The sequence below is a fragment of the Chiloscyllium plagiosum genome, unplaced genomic scaffold, assembly GCF_037043375.1.
Source record: "Chiloscyllium plagiosum isolate Xiang-an unplaced genomic scaffold, Cpla_swu_hap1 HiC_scaffold_18, whole genome shotgun sequence".
In the NCBI taxonomy this organism is placed as follows: Eukaryota; Metazoa; Chordata; class Chondrichthyes; order Orectolobiformes; family Hemiscylliidae; genus Chiloscyllium; species Chiloscyllium plagiosum.
This window is the reverse complement of record NW_028270156.1, coordinates 3,855,589-3,877,363: the sequence shown is the minus strand read 5'-3', so window position 1 is coordinate 3,877,363 and position 21,775 is coordinate 3,855,589. Positions and strand designations below refer to the sequence as shown.

The 21,775-nt window shown below is 45.9% G+C and overlaps 1 protein-coding gene across 1 annotated transcript; it reads right to left on the bottom strand.

The window, feature by feature from the left end:
* Nucleotides 1–986: 986 nt before the first annotated feature.
* Nucleotides 987–20,928, bottom strand: lto1 (LTO1 maturation factor of ABCE1). Its single transcript, XM_087996153.1, has 5 exons — nt 20,806–20,928; nt 11,501–11,606; nt 8,284–8,354; nt 5,849–5,966; nt 987–1,950 (listed from the first exon to the last, which is right to left on the bottom strand). Exons 1-5 carry the CDS (start codon nt 20,856–20,858, stop codon nt 1,885–1,887), a joined length of 414 nt encoding a protein of 137 aa, XP_087852279.1. The 5' UTR covers nt 20,859–20,928; the 3' UTR covers nt 987–1,884.
* Between the last annotated feature and the right edge of the window lie 847 nt (nt 20,929–21,775).

Sequence of the window (21,775 nt, the reverse complement as noted above, 5' to 3'; positions counted from 1 at the left end):
CATGTCCCATGGGAAAAATTAAATTATCAGAAAAGATTGGACAGGTTTAGAATTGTCATTACATAGGAGAAGACTCGGGGTGATCTCATTGAAATGGCAAGATTATGACAGGCATAGACAGAGTGGGTAAGGAGCAGCTGTTCCTCTTGGTTGAAGGATCACGCAGGAGGAAACATGGGTTCAACGTGAGGGTAAGGAGGATTAGGGGTGATTGGTAAAAAATATTTTTCCTCATGAGGGTGACAATTTTCTGGAATGGGCTGTCAAGGTAGGAGAGGCAAATTGCCTCACATCTTTTAAAAAGTAGCTGGATGAGCACTTGACACATCATAATAATCAAGGCTATGGGCCAAGTACTGGTAAATGAGATTAGGTTAAAAGGTCAGATGTTTCTCACATGTTGATGTAGGCTCAATGGACTGAAAGACCGCTTCTGCACTCTATTATTGAGTAATAATTAGTTTAAGCTAAACCACTAGGAAGTACAAATAGACAATCCTTTATCCGTAAAACTTGGGACCAGCTGTCTTTCGGATTTTGGAATTTTTCATATAAAGGATTAAATGACATTTTCATTGTAAAATAAATAAGATTACTGAACAGCAGACCCACCTGTGATTACGACAAGCACTCAGACAGAACTGATGCCTGCCAGTGCTGGGCCATGCCGTTACGTCACATCTGAGTGATATGGGTCGTGTAGGTGTGGAGTTGCATTAACTGTTTGCATGCCAAACAACCTTGTTAATGAGAAAAAATTTCAGAAAAAAGCTTCGGATTTCGGAGCTTTTCAGATTTCAGAATTTCTGATAAAGGATTGTCCTTTATCCTGTATTAAAAAGCTTTGTTATATTGCCAATTTCCACTTGATAACGATGGGGTCTGATGGCTGGCTGTTTCATGTTAAGTTTTCCTCTTTTCACCCATCAGCACTACTTTGATTAAAAACTCCTTTGTTACGATCAGTAAGTCAAGCAGCACTGGTATTAATTTTTAAAATGAATTCATTAAATGAACAAATTTCAATGTCAGAGTTAAATTCAAATACAAACCATTTCAAATTTTACATTCAGACATTTTGACCATGAGGTTTTGAATGCTTTTACAACTACAATAAATAAATTTAATCAAACTTTATTAACCATAAAACTTCAATCTATCCATTGTATACAATCAGCAGGAAATCATATCCTAGCTATTATGTATGATTAGCCTCAGTTTAAATCTCACTGTAGAGACCTGAGTATATAATCTGGTTTGATGGTCCAGTGCAGAGAGAGTGTTGTGTGGTTGGCAATGATGTCTTTCAGGTACAATAACAAACTGAGACCCCACCATCCCTTCTAATCACACATAAAAATGTTCCACAGCACCACTTTGAATCAGAGAAGTTATCCAATATATACCTTGGGTAACAATCAATCATCTACTCATTATCTCACTGCTGTTATTGAGAACTAGCCATGCTAGTTAATTTTCTGAAGTAATTAGAAATATACAAGCAACTTATGAATAATAAATTCATTGCAATTGTCCCAGAAAAATTGAATTCAAACGGCTAAAAATTGGAATCTCATTAAAATCCTCAAGTCCCCAAAAGGAAACTAAAGCCCCTCCCATAATTTTTATATTAGTCAGTTCAGGTTGTAATAGTAATCTCTAAAGTTCAGTGAAAGGAATTTGAAATTATTTTTTCCTCACAGCAGCAAATGAATAACTTTCCAACATCACATACAAATCTGTAGTTATGATGTATTTGCTTTTTCTGAGCAAATCTCAATTTATCCAGTTTCATCCTCCACTTCAGGCATGGAGAGCTGGATGTGTTTTAATGTGAAGTCATCCCCTCAACAATGTTACTGAGGTCAGGCGTAATGGTCTACTTCAGAACGACATCTCAGCTGACTTTAGATTTTGGAAAGCAGGCTGGACATTGAGCAAAGAACAAATCTGGAATAAAAAATAAACAAAGTTCTGTACCAGCCAAAACGTGTACACAAAGGGTGTTGCTTGTGTTGTTCAGCAATCTGCGATCATTTTAAAAAGGCCAGATATCTAAGTGTAGGGTATGAGCAACTTAAACACCAAAATATATTGATTCTAGTGGATTTCCAGGGCAATAAGAAGCCATGTAATGTATGGTTCCAGCTCCAATCTTGAAAAAGGTTCTGCTTGTAGACCAGAGGATGATTAATCCTGCATGATAGACATTTTTGCTCAATTATTTATCAGTTAGAGTATTGAGTACAGGAGTTGGGAGGTCATGTTGCAGCTGGACAGGACATTGGCTAAGCCACTGTTGGAATATTGAGTGTAATTTTGGTCTCCTTCCTTTCGGAAAGATGTTGTGAAGCTTGAAAGGGTTCAGAAAAGATTTACAAGGATATTGCCAGAGTTGGAGGATTTGAGCTATAGGAAGAGGCTGAACAGGCTGGGGCTATTTTCCCTGGAGTGTCGGAGGATAAATAAACAAAGTCTTTTCCCTGGGGTGGGGAGTCCAGAACTAAAGGGCATAGTTTTAGGGTGAGAGAGGAAAGATATAAAAGAGACCTAAGGGGTATGTGGTATGTATATGGGATGAACTGCCAAAGGAAGTGGTGGAGGCTGATACAATTGCAACATTTAATAGGCATCTGGATGGGTATATGAATAGGAAGGGTTTAGAGTTTAGAGGGATATGGGCCGGGTGCTGGCAGGTGGGACTAGATTAGGTTGGGATATCTGGTCGGCATAGACGGGTCAGACTGATGGATCTGTTTCCGTGCTGTACACCTCTATGACTCTAATTCACATATTCCCAAATTCCCTAGATATCAGAACAATTACATCACATATTTTGTATGTTGAATTACATCCTATCAGTCGAGTGTAGTTTCACAAATGAGATGCACTCTGTCTTATGCTTTTCATTGAGACATTTATAACTACATTATATTATGTTTTGTATCACTTCATAAAGAAAGACAGAGAATAACTGAAAGGTTAATCAGAAGGAATAAATTAAGACAACGCGATGAAGTTAACTAGGAGTGCAAAAATAGATCCTAAGAATTATTATAGAAATTTTAAAAAGGAAAAGAATAAACAAAGTGAGCATTCATTCTGAAGAGAATGAGAAATGGAAGTTAATAGTAAATAATAAGGAAACGGTGGATGATACAAACAAATATATTGTTTGCCTTCATTGTAGAGGATATGAAAATCATTCCAGTAATCGTTGCAAATCAGGAGGTGGAGGGAAAGAGGAGCTTAATGAAAGTACAATCATGAGAGAAGTGGTACTGAAAACATTGATGCAGCTGCAGACCGACAAGTCTCTGGGTCCAGATGGATTTCATCCTAAGGTCTGAAAAGAGAAGGCTAGTATATGCATCAGTGTTAACTTTCTAAGATTCCATCGATTCAGGAAAGGTTCTGTCAGGCTCCGTTTCAAGAAAGGAGGGAAGCAGAAAACAGGCCAGTTAGCATGACATCTGTCTAAGGGAACAGTGTTAGAATAGGATAGTGAGGAAGGCGTTTGGTATGCTTTCCTTTATTGGAGAGAGCATTGAGTATAGAAGTTGGGAGGTCGTGTTGTGGCTGTACAGGACATTGGTTCGGCCACTGTTGGAATATTGTGCGCAATTCTGGTCTCCTTCCTAACAGAAGAATGTTGTGAAACTTGAAAGGGTTCAGAAAAGATTTGTAAGGATGTTGCCAGGGTTGGAGGATTTGAGCTATAGGAAGAGGCTGAATAGGCTAGGGCTGTTTTCCCTGGAGCGTTGGAGGCTGAGGGGGTGACCTTATAGAGGTTTATAAAATCATGAGGGGCATGGATAGGGTTGGGGGACTCCAGAACTAGGGGGCATAGGTTTAAGATGAGAGGTGAAAAATTTAAAAGGGACCCAAGGGACAACTTTTTCACCCTGAGGATGATATTGTATGGAATGAGCTGCCAGAGGAAGTGTGGAGGCTGGTACAATTGCAACATTTAAAAGGCATCTGGATGGTATATGACTAAGAAGGGTTTGGAGAGATACAGGCTAAATGCTGGCAAATGGGACTAGATTAGGTTAGGATATCTGGTTGATATGGACAAGTTGGACCAAAGGGTCTGTTTCTGTGCTGTACGTCTTTATGACTCAATGACTCTAAAAGGATTATAGCAGAGCATTTACAAAGGTTCAAGGTAAACTGGAAGCATCAGCATAGATTCAAAGGGAAATAATGCTTAACCTGTTTATTCCAGTTCTTTAAAGGAATAATATGCACTGTGGATAAAGAGGGCCTGTAGGCATATCATACTTGGATTTCCAGAAGGCATGTGATAATGTGTCACAGCAAATATCACCAAGGAAAATAAAAGCTCATGGTGTAGGCGGTTCCCTATTAACATGGATAGTAGATTGACTGGCTGGCAGGCAAAAAACATGGTACACATAAATGGGTCTTCGTCTGATTGGCAGGATACAACAAGTAAGGTCTGTGCTGGGCCCTCAATTTTATACAATTCACATTAATGACTTAGAGAAGGAAAATAAAAGCATGGTAGTTAAATCGCAGGCGATATGAATATAGAGAGTAAATTATATTGTTAAGACATGAAGAGGATGGAGTAAGATTTGGATTGGTGGAGCGAGTGGGTAGAAATATGACAGCTTGAGTATAATGTGAAAGAAATGTGAAGTTGTTCACTTTGGGAGGAAGAACACCAAAACAGCATGACTTAAATGGAGAATGGCTACACAGCTACAGGTGCAGATGGACTTGGGTAATCTATTGCATGATTAATAAACAATTGGCATGCAAGTACAGCGCATAATTAACACGAATGGAATGCTATCCTTCATTATGTGATTAATTAAACATAAAATTGAGAGCTGTTTGCTTAAGTTATACAGAGCACTGGTGAGACAACCTCTCAAAACTGCATGCAGTTTTGGTCTCCTTATTTAAGGATGGGTGTAAATGCACTGGAGGAGGTTTACTAGATTGACACCTGGAATGAGAGGGTTTTTGTATGAGGAAAGGTTGGGGTCAGGCTGGGGTGTTTCCACTGGAGATTAGAAGAGTGAGGGGTGTCTCGATTGAAACATGCAAGAACCTGAATGGTCTTGACAAGGTGGACATGGAAAAGAAGTTACCCCTTGTGGGTCAGTCCAAAACTAGGGGACACTGTTCATTGCAAAGTTAATGGTTGCCCTTTTGGAACAGAGATGAGAAGAATATTTTTCTCACAGAGTTGCATATCTTTCAAACCCACTGCCTTAGATCATTAAAGATTTTTAAGACTTGGGTTATTAGATTACAAGAGAACTGAAAGGAATAGATGGGAATGTAGAACTTGAAACACAAACAAGTTAGCCATAATCTCACTGACTGGAGGAGCAGGCTCGAGAGGGCTGAACAATCTACTACTATTCCAATTCTGCACGCTCATAATACATTTGTTAAATGCTCATATTCTGGTATATAATTACTTTATGGTGCTAACAATGAGTTCCCCCAAAAATCTGATGAGGAAACAGATTGCACAATATATGAGAGCCATGGAAATAAGAGCAAGTCGCTAGGTCAATGCCTGATTATGATTTACAACTAATCCAACTGGGGCTTGGCGAAAGAAAAGAGGAATGGTAAAAACATAAATATTATATGTGGATAGTAAACAATAATAGGATGGAACTCAATTGTGAGAATACTTTCCAGCCCAATGAAACAGTCAATCTGCACTCATTTCCATACAATAATGCAAATTATGCAGCAATAAGCATCATACACCACTGGTCAAGGTCAAAAGTATTCCAGCCCAAATCTCTCATCATTTCTGAAAAAGATCATATTGAGTGCAATTTGTAAGTTTACAAACCTGTTTAAACTTGGCTCGCATCTTTTCTAGGTCCTCTTGTAGCTTGTCGTAAGTTGGGTTTTCATATGGGAAGTCATGAACCATCGCCAGCAGTGAGTTTAGGGCTTTCAGCCTTTTACTGCAATAGTACAAGAGATGGCAAAGTATGTTCTTTATAAAGGACAGCAAAATCCAAGAACAAGTGATTCAATGACTTTTAAAAGAAAGTTTCTTGCAATTTAAGCTCTAATACTGCAACAATATCTAAAGAACGTAATTTGGGATGCAACTCAGGTGGAACATCCTCCCCAGAGCGCTGCAGGTGGGACTAGGTTGGGTTGGGATATCTGGTCTGCATGGACAAGTTGGACTGAAAGGTCTGTTTCCGTGCTGTACGTCTCTATGACTCTATGAGCAATGCGAATGTTCCAACCTAAAGACTGCAGCAATTCAAGAAGGAAGTTAATTTTCTCCTGCGTAATTAGTGATGGGCAATAAATATTCCTGATGAAGGGCTCTTGCCCGAAACATCAATTCTCCTACTCCTCGGAGGCTGCCTGACCTGCTGTGCTTTTCTAGCACCACACTCTCGACTCTGAACTCCAGCATTTGCAGTTCTCACTTTCTCCTAATAAATGTTGGCCCAGCCAGCAACACCAATAGCCCAAGATGAATCTTAAAACTTTACACCAGGCCTACTGGTTTGTCTCATAGCAACATAGAAAATAGAAGCAAGAGGGGCCAACGAGCCCTCCAAGTCTGCTGCATAATTCACTCTGATCATGGCTGATCATCCAACCCTATAACCTGTTCCTGCTTTTCCCCATATCCGTTTGGCCCCTTTAGCACAAAGTGCTATATCCAACTCCTTCTTGAAATCCCAGAATATTTTGGCTTCAACCACTCTCTGTGGCAGCAAATTCCATAGGCTGACCATTCCGAGTGAAGAAATTTCTTTTGTAGTTGTAAATGGCCTCCTGTATCATTAGAAGAAATGGAAACTGTTCATCTGGGCAGGAAAATGGGGTTCAGGCTGAGATGAGATGAGATGAGCCATGCTTGTATCAAGTTACAGATCAGGCTTGAAGGGCTGAATTGCCTACTTATGTTCTTAGATTGGACTTCCCCTTTATAGGGAATATTATTCCTGTCTAGTCTACCCTGTCTAGTCCGGTCAGAATTTATAGGTTTCTACAAGAATTTTTCCCCTCATTCTTCTGAATCACAGCAAACATTAATCTTAACTGATTCAACCTCTCCTCATGTCAGTCCCACCATCCCTGGAATCAGTGTGGGAAACCTTTGAAGCACTTCCTCTATAGCCAGAACATCCTTCCTCAAATGTCAAGATCAAAACTGCACACAATACTCCAGGTGTGGTCTCACCAAGGCCATGTAGAATTGCAGGAGAAAGTGAGGTCTGCAGATGCTGGAGATCAGAGCTGAAAATGTGTTGCTGGAAAAGCGCAGCAGGTCAGGCAGCATCCAGGGAACAGGAGAATCGACGTTTCGGGCATAAGCCCTTCTTCAGGAATGAGGAAAGTTTGTCCAGCAGGCTAAGATAAAAGATAGGGAGGAGGGACTTGGGGGAGGGGCGTCGGAAATGTGATAGGTGGAAAGAGGTCAAGGTGAGGGTGATAGGTCAGACTGGGGTGGGGGCGGAGAGGTCAGGAAGAAGACTGCAGATTAGGAAGGCGGTGCTGAATTCGATGGATTTACTGAGACAAGGTGGGGGGAGGGGAAATGAGGAAAATGGTGAAATCCGAGTTCATCCCTTGTGGTTGGAGGGTTCCTAGGCAGAAGATGAGGCGCTCTACCTCCAACCGTCATTTTGTTGTGGTCTGGCGATAGAGGAGTCCAAAGACCTGCATATCCTTGGTGGAGTGGGAGGGGGAGTTGAAATGTTGAGCCACAGGGTGGTTGGGTTGGTTGGTCCGGGTGTCCCAGCAAGACATGCCTGCTCCTGTGCCCGAATCCTCTTGCTATAAAGGTGAACATACCATTTATCTTCTTCACCACCTGCTGCGCTTAAATGCTCACCTTAAGTGAATAGTGTACAAGGACACACTGGTCTCACTGCACATTCTTCTCTCTCAATTTATAGCCAATCAGATAGCAATCCACTTCGCTGTTTTTTGCTCCTGAAGTGGATAACCTCGCACTGATCCACATATATCATCTGTCATACATTTACCCACTCATTCAGCTTATATCATCTTTATACTGCAATTATAATATAAAAGGGCTTGACTGAAGGAGAGAGTTTTACTTCAGGCTTTAACAGGAGACAAGTTCAGCACTAATACAAAACCAAAATCTTACAGACCAATACTAGGTTTGTGTAAACAAACCAGTTATGATTTCCATTTGGGCAACTGGAGTTGTTCCTTTCACAGGACTACTAACATCACCACAAGAATTCTGAAACTCCACATCAGTCAACAACCAATGCATACCTGCTCTTAACATCTTGGTTATTCTGAAGAAGACACTTCCAGGTATAGGCAAAACCTTCATAAAAAGAAACCTGTAGAGCAGAAAGAAAATGATCAGGAGAATTAAAAGGATAAAATTTCTTGAAAGAGAGACATTGAATGATACAGTACCTTTTACAAGGACAGGCCATCCCTAAGTGCTTAACAACCAACAAGTTAATTCTGAGATGCAGTCAGTGTTGAAATGTGTGAAACCAGGCAGCCAGTCTGTGCACAGCAAGCTCTCACAAACAGTAATATGTTAAGTTGATAACCTGTTTGAAGAGGTATCCAATAACACAATACACTATTCTGAATATATAATTGGTGTCCAGATCCAAATTATATGAGCTTTACACTGACCTAAAATATTTGAGAGTATTTTTTATTGATAAATAACACCATAAAACACAGGGGCAGAGGCTGGCCTTCCAGACATTAAATGGGATCATGGCTAATCTGATAATCCTCAACTTCACTTTCCAGCCCTTTCCCCAAACTCCTTGATTCCCTCACTGATTAAAAATCTGCCTCAGCCTGGAATATACTTAAAAACCCAGTGCTCTGTGGTAAAGAATTCCATACATTCACCACCTCATGAGACAGGACATTCCTCCTTATCTGTCTTAAATGGAAACCCCTTACTCTGAGATTATGCCCTGGTCCTAAACTCTCCCACAAGGAAAAAACAACTGCCACACCTACCCTGTCAAGTTCCCCAGAAGTGTCAACCTCAGAATTATAATCTAATTAGGCTGTGTCACTGAAACAATTCCTCTGAGACAAATAATAATGAAGCACTCCCTTTCCACCAACGCTACCCTTCTCCCTGACAACTGTCTGAAGCCAAAACAGATCGTTTGCAAGCTTGGTGGGATACGTGACCCTGTGGTGAGCTGCCAACATGTATCCACTGCATTACTTGACACTGCACAATATGATTATTGTGACATTGTCTAACTCTGCTCTGCCTCTGTTCATCTGCTGATGAAAGCCTCTTCCACGCCAGTGTTTCCTCCAGACTGTTCCAACACATTCTAGCCAGTACTCGATATTCTATCCTCCATAAACTAGGGGTCACCTGCTGCCCATTTCCTAACACACATCAAGTCCCTTTTACCCATTGACTTACATTACAAACTCATTTTAGAAGCCATAGTTTTTGTTTCAGACCTTCCCACCACCTTACTCCACCCCCAAACCCATCTTTAAAATTTCCTCAAGACCCACAGCAATCCAACGTATTAGTGCTTTGCCCAGTTCTGGCTACTCCAGCATCTTGATTTTAAAGAAACTGCACCAGGACCTCAGCCTTAAAGTCCTAAGTTCTGGAGTTCCATCAGAAAACTCTTTTCCTCCTTTAAAACCATTTCTTGAAACATACCTCTTTGACCAAGCATTTTGTCAGTTGCCTGAATATCTCCTTACAGGGCTCAATGTCAAATAATGCTTCTCTAAAGTGCATTCGGACTCACTATTATTTTCATTTATATTTATAAAACAAAGTGCTGGAGCAACTCAGCGGGTCTGTCACCATTTGCACAAAGAGAAAGAGTTAATGTTTCAAGCCCAGGATGAATAGTAAGAACTGTTCCAAAGGAAATACTGTGAAGTCATATCAAACTCAAAATGTTAACTCAGTTTCCTTCTCCACAGATGCTGCCAGACCTACTGGGTTTCTCCAGTTACTCCAAATTTCTACCATCTTAAGGGTCTTGTTTTTATTTTCTAAATACAAGTTGTAGTTTTAACAACAGAAGTTTTGAGCATCAAAAAGCATTTACACTTTAAGAGTTGTGTCTGGTAGCTTTCCATCTGATTCATATATGAAATTTAGTTTTGTACTGATGGTGATAACTCTACAAGTGACCGTAAAGGAACGACAGTAGGCCAGTCAGCCCCTCCAGCCAGTTTCACTAATCAGCTAGACCATGGTTGATGCTATATCTCAACACACCTTTCCTGCACACCTTCTGAATAGGAGTGTTTCTTTGGCTCCGCTTGAGAATTAGTGATTCAAATCATACAGACGTGTAGAACACTGCCAAAAAACAATCACTCACTATAACATTTTTTAAGGAAGAGGATCAGTTAATTTTATCTAAAGCTTCAATTCCAAAAAGTTGCTGTGATGGGAACAAACAGGGCCAAGTTTGGGATTTATTACAAAATCATTTGAAGTAAACTGAAGTGATCAACAAATGCATTACAGAGAAACTTCTTTATTCATTTATGTCACTGTTTCACAATTCTGGGTTAGATTAGATTACTTACAGTGTGCAAACAGGCCCTTCGGCCCAACAAGTCCACACTGACCCGCCGAAGCGCACCCACCCAGACCCATTCGCCTACATTTACCCCTTCACCTAACACTACGGGCAATTTAGCATGGCCAATTCACCTAACCTGCACATTTTTGGACTGTGGGAGGAAACCGGAGCACCCAGAGGAAACCCACGCAGACACGGAGAGAATGTGCAAACTCCACACAGACAGTGTGGAGGCAGGAATTGAACCTGGGTCTCTGGCGCTGTGAGGCAGCAGTGCTAACCACTGTGCCACCGTGCCACCCCGGGTCTTTCAACAGATCACCAACTTCCAGGATTGCTCAGATAAAATGTGTGTTTGAGAGAGGAGTAGGAGGCACTCAAACCCACATAATAACATCTCGGTATGAGTCAGCTCCTCATGGAAAGGAGGCATAAAGATGGAGTTATATTTATCTAGCATCTTTTAAGACATACCAAAAGCACTTTATAGCCAGTAAAATACTTTTTGAAATGCAATCATTATTGTATTCTAGGAAATTTTGGAATCAATTTGCACAGCAAACTCCCAAAACAATGTATTCCCTCATGTTTCATTGTGTGTACAATTGAGTGCTTTAACACATTAAACTGTTGTGGTTCTGTTCGCCGAGCTGGGAATTTGTGTTGCAGACGTTTCGTCCCCTGTCTAGGTGACATCTTCAATGCTTGGGAGCCTCCTGTGAAGCGCTTCTGTGATGTTTCCTCCTGCATTTATAGTGATCACTGAGGATGTCACCTCGACAGGGGACAAAACGTCTGCAACACAAATTCCCAGCTCAGCGAACAGAACCGCAACAATGAGCACCCGAGCTACAAATCTTCTCCCAAACTTTGAACACATTAAACTACCTGCATTTATAATTGGTGCGCAACCGTTCTCACTTATTTACCTCTGATCCAATCTTGGCACCATTCACTAATCCATAGCGTCGTCCCTCAGTTTCTCCCAAATGACCTCCTTCTGTAAACCCTTCCTGGTAACCTTCTCCACGAAATCTGCCGACCACAAGAGAAATTGCATCAGTTGAGATGCAAACAACCGCAGAAAACAATTGGGAGGGGGCAGCCATGGTGGGGGAAGGAGAGCAATGGCCAGGAAGGAGGTATGATGGAGGACGGAAAGAGTTGGGGGGGGGTTTGAATTATTGGGTGCGGCGAGGGTGGCTGTTACCATTCATTCATGAGTACATGCTGTTGGGGATAGATCTGAGTGTTGTGTGTGTGGGGGATGCCCAATCAGGGATGTTGGGGGAGGGGGGGGTGTAAAGGGACAGTGAGAGGGATGAAGGTGTCACTGATTATCCACCGGGACGATGCTGTGGCAGGTTATTAATGATACATATTTGAAGGAGTTTATTTGGGGCATTTTGAAGGGCGGCTATTTTGAAGGGGTATATTTGAGGTGGGGGCATTTTTGGAAGTAGCTCAAAAATGTGTTGCTGGAAAAGCACAGCAGGTCAGGCAGCATCCAAGGAGCAGCAGAATCGATGTTTCGGGCATAAGCCCTTCTTCAGGAATGAGGAGGGTGTGCCAAGCAGGCTAAGATAAAAGGTAGGGAGGAGGGACTTGGGGGAGGGGCGTTGGGAATACGATAGGTGGAAGGAGGTTAAGGTGAGGGTGATAGGCCCGAGAGGGGGTGGGGATGGAGAGGTCGGGAAGAAGATTGCAGGTCAAGAAGGCGGTGTTGAGTCTGAGGGTTAGGACTGAAAAAAGGTGGGGGGGGGAGAGGGGAAATGAGAAAGCTGGAGAAATCTGCATTCATCCCTTGTGATTGGAGGATTCCTAGGCGGAAGATGAGGCGCTCTTCCTCCAGGTGTCGTGTTGCCATGATCCGGCGATGGATGAGGCCAAGGACCTGCATGTCCTTGGCAGAGTGGGAGGGAGGAGTTAAAGTGTTCAGCCACGGGGCGGTTGGGTTGGTTGGTGTGGGTGTCCCAGAGGTGTTCGCTGAAACATTCCGCAAGTAGGCAGCCTGTCTCCCCAATGTATAGGAGGCCACATCGGGTGCAGCGGATGCAGTAAATGATGTGCGTGGAGGCGCAGATGAACTTCTGACGGATATGGAAGGATCCCTTAGGGCCTTGGAGGGAAGTCGGGTGGGGGGGGGGGGGGGGAGAAAGGTGTGGGCGCATGTTTTGCATTTCTTGCGGTTGCAGGGGAAGGTGCCGGGAGTGGAGCATGGGTTGGTGGGGGGTGTGGACCTGACGAGGGAATCGCGGAGGGAGTGGTCTCTCCAGAACGCTGATAGGGGTGGGGAGGGAAATATATCCCTGGTATTGGGGTCTGTTTGGAGGTGGCGGAAATGACGAAGGATGATACGATGTATCTGGAAGTGGGTGGGGTGGTAGGTGAGGACCAGTGGTGTTCTGTCCTGGTGGCGATTGGAGGGGTGGGGTTCAAGGGTGGAGGAGCGGGAAGTGGAGGAGATGCGGTGGAGAGCATCGTCAACCACATCTGAGGGGAAATTGCGATCTTTGGAGGAAGCCATCTGGGTTGTTCGATATTGGAATTGGTCCTCCTGGGAGCAGTTGCGGCGAAGGCGAAGGAATTGGGAATATGGGATGGCATTTTTACAGGGGGCAGGGTGGGAGGAGGTGTAGTCTAGGTAGCTGTGGGAGTCGGTCAGTTTGTAGTAAATGTCTGTGTTGAGTCGGTCGCCCGAGAGAGAAATGGAGAGATCTAGGAAGGGGAGGGAGGAGTCTGAGACGGTTCAGGTAAATTTGAGGTCGGGGTGGAAGGTGTTAGTAAAGTGGATGAACTGTTCAACCTCCTCGTGGGAGCACGAGGTAGCGCCGATACAGTCATCGATGTAGCGGAGGAAAAGGTGGGGGGGTGGTGCCAGTGTAGCTGCGGAAGATGGACTGTTACACATATCCGACAAAGAGGCAGGCATAGCTGGGGCCCATGCGGATGCCCATGGCTACTCCTTTGGTTTGGAGGAAGTGGGAGGATTGGAAAGAGAAGTTTTTCAGAGTGAGGACCAGTTCAGTCAGTCGAAAGAGGGTGTCAGTGGAAGGGTACTGGTTGGTTTGGCGGGAAAGGAAGAAGCGGAGGGCTTTGAGGCCTTCGTGATGGGGGATGTTGGTGTATAGGGACTGGATGTCCATGGTGAAGATAAGGCTTTGGGGGTCGGTGAAGCGAAAATCATGGAGGAGGTGGAGGGCGTGAGTGGTGTCCCGAACGTAGGTGGGGAGTTCTTGGACTAAGGGGGACAGGACCGTGTCAAGGTATGCGGAGATGAGTTTGGTGGGGCTGGAGCAGGCTGAGACAATGGGTCGGCCGGGGCAGTCAGGTTTGTGGATTTTGGGCAGGAGGTAGAAACGGGCGGTGCGGGGTTGTGGGACTATGAGGTTGGAGGCGGTGGATGGGAGATCCCCTGAGGTGATGAGGTTATGGATAGTCTGGGAAATGATGGTTTGGTGGTGGGAGGTGGGGTCATGGTCAAGGGGGCAGTTGGAGAAGGTGTCCGTGAGCTGGCATTTAGCCTCAGCAATACAAAGATCGGTGCGCCAAACTACCACCGCGCCTCCCTTGTCTGCCGGTTTGATGGTGAGGTTGGTGTTGGAGCGGAGGGCTGCACGTTGCGAGAGTGAGAGGTTGGAGTGGGTGAGGGGGTGGACAGGTTGAGGCGGTCAATGTCACGGCGGAAGTTGGTTATGAAGAGATCGAGGGCGGGTAAGAGGCCAGCATGGGGTGTCCAGGTGGATGGGGTGTGTTGGAGGCGGGAGAAGGGGTCGTCAGAGGGTGGGCGGGAGTCCTGGTTGAAGAAGTTGGCACGGAGGCGAAGGCGGCGGAAGAAATACTCTATGTTCGCCGCGTGTTGAATTTGTTAATCCGGGAGCGTAGGGGGATGAAGGTGAGGCCTCTGCTGAGGACTAGAGCTGGAAATGTGTTGCTGGAAAAGCGCAGCAGGTCAGGCAGCATCTAGGGAACAGGAGAATCTACGTTTCGGGCATAAGCCCTTCTTCAGGAATGAGGAAAGTTTGTCCAGCAGGCTAAGATAAAAGGTAGGGAGGAGGGACTGGGGGAGGGGCGTCGGAAATGTGATAGGTGGAAAGAGGTCAAGGTGAGGGTGATAGGTCAGACTGGGGTGGGGGCGGAGAGGTCAGGAAGAAGATTGCAGGTTAGGAAGGCGGTGCTGAATTCGATGGATTTGACTGAGACAGGGTGAGGGGAGGGGAAATGAGGAAACTGGTGAAATCCGAGTTCATCCCTTGTGGTTGGAGGGTTCCTAGGCGGAAGATGAGGCGTTCTTCCTCCAACCGTCATTTTGTTGTGGTCTGACGATGGAGGAGTCCAAAGACCTGCATATCCTTGGTGGAGTGGGAGGGGGAATTGAAATGTTGAGCCACCGGGTGGTTGGGTTGGTTGGTTCGGGTGTCCCAGAGGTGTTCTCTGAAACGCTCCGCAAGTAGCCGGCCTGTCTCCCCAATATAGAGGAGGCCACATCGGGTGCAGAGGATGCAATAGATGATGTGTGTGGAGGTGCAGGTGAATCTGTGGCGGATATGGAAGTTTCCTTTGGGGCCTTGGAGGGAGGTGAGGGGGGAGGTGTGGGTGCAAGTCTTGCACCTCCTGCGGTTGCAGGGGAAGGTGCCGGGAGTGGAGGTTGGGTTGGTGGGGGGTGTGGATCTGACGAGGGAGTCACGGAGGGAGTGGTCTTTACGGAATGCTGATAGGGGAGGGGAGGGAAATATATCCTTGGTGGTGGGGTCCGTTTGGAGGTGGCAGAAATGACGGCGGATGATGCGCTGTACATGGAGATTGGTGGGGTGGTAGGTGAGGACCAGTGGGGTTCTGTCCTGGTGGCGGTTGGAGGGGCGGGGTTCAAGGGCGGAGGAGCGGGAAGTGGAAGAGATGCGGTGGAGGGCATCGTCGACCACGTCGGGGGGGAAATTGCGGTCCTTGAAGAAGGAGGCCATCTGGGTTGTGCGTTTTTGGAACTGGTCCTCCTGGGAGCAGATGCGGCGGAGTCGAAGGAATTGGGAGAATGGGATGGCGTTTTTACAGGGGGCAGGATGGGAGGAGGTGTAGTCCAGGTAGCTGTGGGAGTCAGTCAGTTTGTAGTAGATGTCCATGTTGAGTCGGTCGCCTGAGATAGAAATAGAAAGGTCAAGGAAGGGGAGGGAGGAATCTGAGACTGTCCAGGTGAATTTGAGGTCGGGGTGGAAGGTGTTGGTGAAGTCGATGAACTGTTCAACCTCCTCATGGGAGCACTCGGGGGGGGATATTACTCGGGGGGGGGGGGGAAATTACTTGGGGGGGGGGGGGGGGGGGGGAGGTAACTCGGGGGGGGGGGGATATTACACGGGGGGGATATTATTGAAGGGGGTTATTATTGAAGGGGATAGTTCTGAGGGGGGCACTATTGACGGGGGGCACTATTGACGGGGGGCACTATTGACGGGGGGCACTATTGACGGGGGGACTATTGACGGGGGGTATTACTGTGGGGGGTATTACTGTGGGGGGTATTATTGAAGGGGGGTATTACTGAAGAGGGGTATTACTGAAGAGGGGTATTACTGAAGAGGGGTATTACTGAAGAGGGGTATTACTGAAGAGGGGTTACTACTGAAGGGGGCATTACTGAAGGGGGCATTACTGAAGGGGGCTATTGCTGAAGGGGGCTATTGCTGAAGGGGGCTATTGCTGAAGGGGGTTATTATAGAAGGGGGCTATTATAGAAGGGGGCTATTATTGAAGGGGGCTATTATTGAAGGGGGCTATTATTGAAGGGGATTATTATTGAAGGGGATTATTACTAAAAGGGATATTTCTGAAGGCGGGTATTATTGAAGGCGGGTATTATTGAAGGCGGGTATTATTGAAGGCGGGTATTATTGAAGGCGGGTATTATTGAAGGCGGGTATTATTGAAGGCGGGTATTATTGAAGGCGGGTATTATTGAAGGCGGGTATTATTGAAGGCGGGTATTATTGAAGGCGGGTATTATTGAAGGCGGGTATTATTGAAGGCGGGTATTATTGAAGGCGGGTATTATTGAAGGCGGGTATTATTGAAGGCGGGTATTATTGAAGGCGGGTATTATTGAAGGCGGGTATTATTGAAGGCGGGTATTATTGAAGGCGGGTATTATTGAAGGCGGGTATTATTGAAGGCGGGTATTATTGAAGGCGGGTATTATTGAAGGCGGGTATTATTGAAGGCGGGTATTATTGAAGGCGGGTATTATTGAAGGCGGGTATTATTGAAGGCGGGTATTATTGAAGGCGGGTATTATTGAAGGGGGATATTATTGAAGGGGGTACTACTGAAGGGGGTACTACTGAAGGGGGTACTACTGAAGGGGGTACTACTGAAGGGGGTACTACTGAAGGGGGTACTACTGAAGGGGGTACTACTGAAGGGGATATTGCTGTTGGGGGATATTGCTGTTGGGGGATATTGCTGTTGGGGGATATTGCTGTTGGGGGATATTGCTGTTGGGGGATATTGCTGTTGGGGGATATTGCTGTTGGGGGATTACTATTGAAGGCATTTATTACTGAAGGGGGTATTACTGAAGGAGGTATTACTGAAGGGGGTATTACTGAAGGGGGTATTACTGAAGGGGGTATTACTGAAGGGGGTATTACTGAAGGGGGTATTACTGAAGGGGGTATTACTGAAGAGGGGTATTACTGAAGAGGGGTATTACTGAAGAGGGGTATTACTGAAGAGGGTATTACTGAAGAGGGGTTACTACTGAAGGGGGCATTACTGAAGGGGGCATTACTGAAGGGGGCTATTGCTGAAGGGGGCTATTGCTGAAGGGGGTATTACTAAGAGGGTTATTATAGAAGGGGGCTATTATAGAAGGGGGCTATTATAGAAGGGGGCTATTATTGAAGGGGATTATTACTAAAAGGGATATTTCTGAAGGCGGGTATTATTGAAGGCGGGTATTATTGAAGGCGGGTATTATTGAAGGCGGGTATTATTGAAGGCGGGTATTATTGAAGGCGGGTATTATTGAAGGCGGGTATTATTGAAGGCGGGTATTATTGAAGGCGGGTATTATTGAAGGCGGGTATTATTGAAGGCGGGTATTATTGAAGGCGGGTATTATTGAAGGCGGGTATTATTGAAGGCGGGTATTATTGAAGGCGGGTATTATTGAAGGGGGATATTATTGAAGGGGGATATTATTGAAGGGGGATATTATTGAAGGGGGATATTATTGAAGGGGGATATTATTGAAGGGGGTACTACTGAAGGGGGTACTACTGAAGGGGGTACTACTGAAGGGGGTACTACTGAAGGGGATATTGCTGTTGGGGGATATTGCTGTTGGGGGATATTGCTGTTGGGGGATATTGCTGTTGGGGGATATTGCTGTTGGGGGATTACTATTGAAGGCATTTATTACTGAAGGGGGTATTACTGAAGGAGGTATTACTGAAGGGGGTATTACTGAAGGGGGTATTACTGAAGGGGGTATTACTGAAGGGGGTATTACTGAAGGGGGTATTACTGAAGGGGGTATTACTGAAGGGGGTATATTATTGACAGGGGTTTTTATTGAATGCGGTTATTATTGAAGGGGGTATAATTGAAGGGCGTTATTATTGAAGTGGGTATAATTGAAGTGGGTATAATTGAAGGGCGTTATTATTGAAGGGGGTACTATTGAAGGGGGTACTATTGAAGGGGGTACTATTGAAGGGGGTACTATTGAAGGGGGTACTATTGAAGGGGGTACTATTGAAGGGGGTACTATTGAAGGGGGTACTATTGAAGGGGGTACTATTGAAGGGGGTACTATTGAAGGGGGTACTATTGAAGGGGGTACTATTGAAGGGGGTACTATTGAAGGGGGAATTACTGAAGGGGGAATTACTGAAGGGGGAATTACTGAAGGGGGAATTACTGAAGGGGGTATTACTGAAGGGGGTATTACTGAAGGGGGTATTACTGAAGGGGGTATTACTGAAGGGGGTATATTATTGACAGGGGTTTTTATTGAATGCGGTTATTATTGAAGGGGGTATAATTGAAGGGCGTTATTATTGAAGTGGGTATAATTGAAGGGCGTTATTATTGAAGGGGGTACTATTGAAGGGGGTACTATTGAAGGGGGTACTATTGAAGGGGGTACTATTGAAGGGGGACATTACTGAAGGGGGAATTACTGAAGGGGGAATTACTGAAGGGGGAATTACTGAAGGGGGTATTACTGAAGGGGGTATTACTGAAGGGGGTATTACTGAAGGGGGTATTACTGAAGGGGGTATTACTGAAGGGGGTATTACTGAAGGGGGTATATCATTGACGGGGGTTTTTATTGAAGGCGGTTATTGCTGAAGGGGGTATAATTGAAGGGCGTAATTATTGAAGGGGGTATTATTGAAGGCGGTTATTATTGAAGGGGGTTATTATTGAAGGGGGTTATTACTGAAGGGGGTATATTATTGACTGGGGTTATTATTGACTGGGGTTATTATTGACTGGGGTTATTATTGACTGGGGTTATTATTGACTGGGGTTATTATTGACTGGGGTTATTATTGACTGGGGTTATTATTGACTGGGGTTATTATTGACTGGGGTTATTATTGACTGGGGTTATTATTGACTGGGGTTATTATTGACTGGGGTTATTATTGACTGGGGTTATTATTGACTGGGGTTATTATTGACTGGGGTTATTATTGACTGGGGTTATTATTGACTGGGGTTATTATTGACTGGGGTTATTATTGACTGGGGTTATTATTGACTGGGGTTATTATTGACTGGGGTTATTATTGACTGGGGTTATTATTGACTGGGGTTATTATTGACTGGGGTTATTATTGACTGGGGTTATTATTGACTGGGGTTATTATTGACTGGGGTTATTATTGACTGGGGTTATTATTGACTGGGGTTATTATTGACTGGGGTTATTATTGACTGGGGTTATTATTGACTGGGGTTATTATTGACTGGGGTTATTATTGACTGGGGTTATTATTGACTGGGGTTATTAGTGAAGGCGGTTATTAGTGAAGGCGGTTATTAGTGAAGGCGGTTATTAGTGAAGGCGGTTATTAGTGAAGGCGGTTATTAGTGAAGGCGGTTATTAGTGAAGGCGGTTATTACTGATGAGGGGTATTACTTAAGGCGGTACTACTGAAGAGGGTTTTACTGAAGGGGATATTACTGAAGGGGGATATTATTGAAGAGGGATATTACTGAAAGGGGACACAGCTTAAAAATACGGGGTAGACCATTTAGGACATATTCTGGATTTGTGGTGCTGGAAGAGCACAGCAGTTCAAGCAACATCCAAGAAGCAGTAAAATCGACATTTCAGGCAAAAGCCCTTCATCAGGAATAGAGGCAGAGAGCCTGAAGCGTGGTGAGATAAACTAGAGGAGGGTGGGGGTGGGGAGAAAGTAGCATAGAGTACAAAGGGTGAGTGGGGGAGGGGATGAAGGTGGTCAGGGGCGGGAGGAGGGTGGAAGGGAATGGTGGAAAAGGAGATAAGCAGGTAGGACATGTCCGGACAAGTCATGGGGACAGTGCTGAGCTGGAAGTTTGGAACTGGGCTGAGGTGGGGAAGGGGAAATGAGGAAACTGTTGAAGTTCACATTGATGCCCTGGGGTTGAAGTGTTCCGAGGTGGAAGATGAGGCGTTCTTCCTCCAGGCGTCTGGTGGTGAGGGAGCGGCGGTGAAGGAGGCCCAGGACCTCCATATCCTCGGCAGAGTGGGAGGGGAGTTGAAATGTTGAGCCACATGGCGGTGTGGTTGATTGGTGCGGGTGTCCCGGAGATGTTCCCTGAAGCGCTCTGCTAGGAGGCGCCCAGTCTCCCCATTTCGGACAGAGATGAGGAGAAACTTCTTCACCCAGAGAGTGGTGGCTGTGTGGAATGCTCTGCCCCAGAGGGCAGTGGAGGCCCAGTCTCTGGATTCATTTAAGAAAGAGTTGGATAGAGCTCTCAAGGATAGTGGAATCAAGGGTTATGGAGATAAGGCAGGAACAGGAGACTGATTAAGGATGATCAGCCATGATTATACTGAATGGTGGTGCAGGCTCGAAGGGCTGAATGGCCTACTCCTGCACGGACTGTCAATTGACGGGTTATTACTGAAAGGGGATATTTGTTGCTCATTTCCCTCTGGACTCGGTGGGGGGGCGGGTTAGTGTTGATGGTGGAGTTAAGCAGACGGCATTATTGCGGGTGGTGATGTTTTGCGGGTATTTACCGATCCTCCGCCAGGACGATACTGTCGAACAAATCGCCGCCGGGATCCGCCATTGGAAGAGGGGCGCATGCGCACGCCCCTGCCCGTCCGGGTCTGCGCCTGCGCAGTTTCCGCGGTCTCCTCGTAAAAGGCCCAACACCCGCTTTTAACCAGGCTCCCACGTCGATCACCGCCCACATGCTAATCTCCGCCCCGACGTTAATCCCCGCCCCCACGATTAACTCCGCCTCCACGACGAACTCCGCCCCCACGACTAACACCGCCCCCACGACTAACACCGCCCCCACGACTAACTCCGCCCCCACGATTAACTCCGCCCCCACGATTAACTCCGCCCCCACGACTAACTCCGCCCCCACGATTAACTCCGCCCCCACGATTAACTCCGCCCCCACGATTAACACCGCCCCCACGACTAACACCGCCCCCACGACTAACTCCGCCCCCACGATTAACTCCGCCCCCACGACTAACACCGCCCCCACGACTAACACCGCCCCCACGACTAACTCCGCCCCCACGATTAACTCCGCCCCCACGACTAACTCCGCCCCCAGGCCTACCCCGCCCCCACTCCCTGCTCCAGTCCCACACCAGGTCCCAGGTCCTAGCTCCCAGACCTACCGTATTTTCACCATCCCTCTAGACCTCCCCCTCTCTGAGGATGAAAGACTCCAGATTCCTCAACCGTTCCAGAATCTTCCATCGGCCTCCGGAAGCGCTCGGGCGCTGCCGCAAGCCATGACGTCACTTGCGCCCCCACCGACCATGCAGCCTCCACGATCGCCGCCCAGACATCGCCTCCACGATCACCAGGAAGACCATCGCCCACAGATTCGCAGCCACCGCGGCCTCCAAGACCACCGGGAACAACACCGTTTCTGCATTCGCCGGAGCCACTTCCGCCCCCGGAGTTGCCGTCGCCGCATCTTCTTCCGCCCCCAGTGACGTCACTTGCCTGCACAACCAC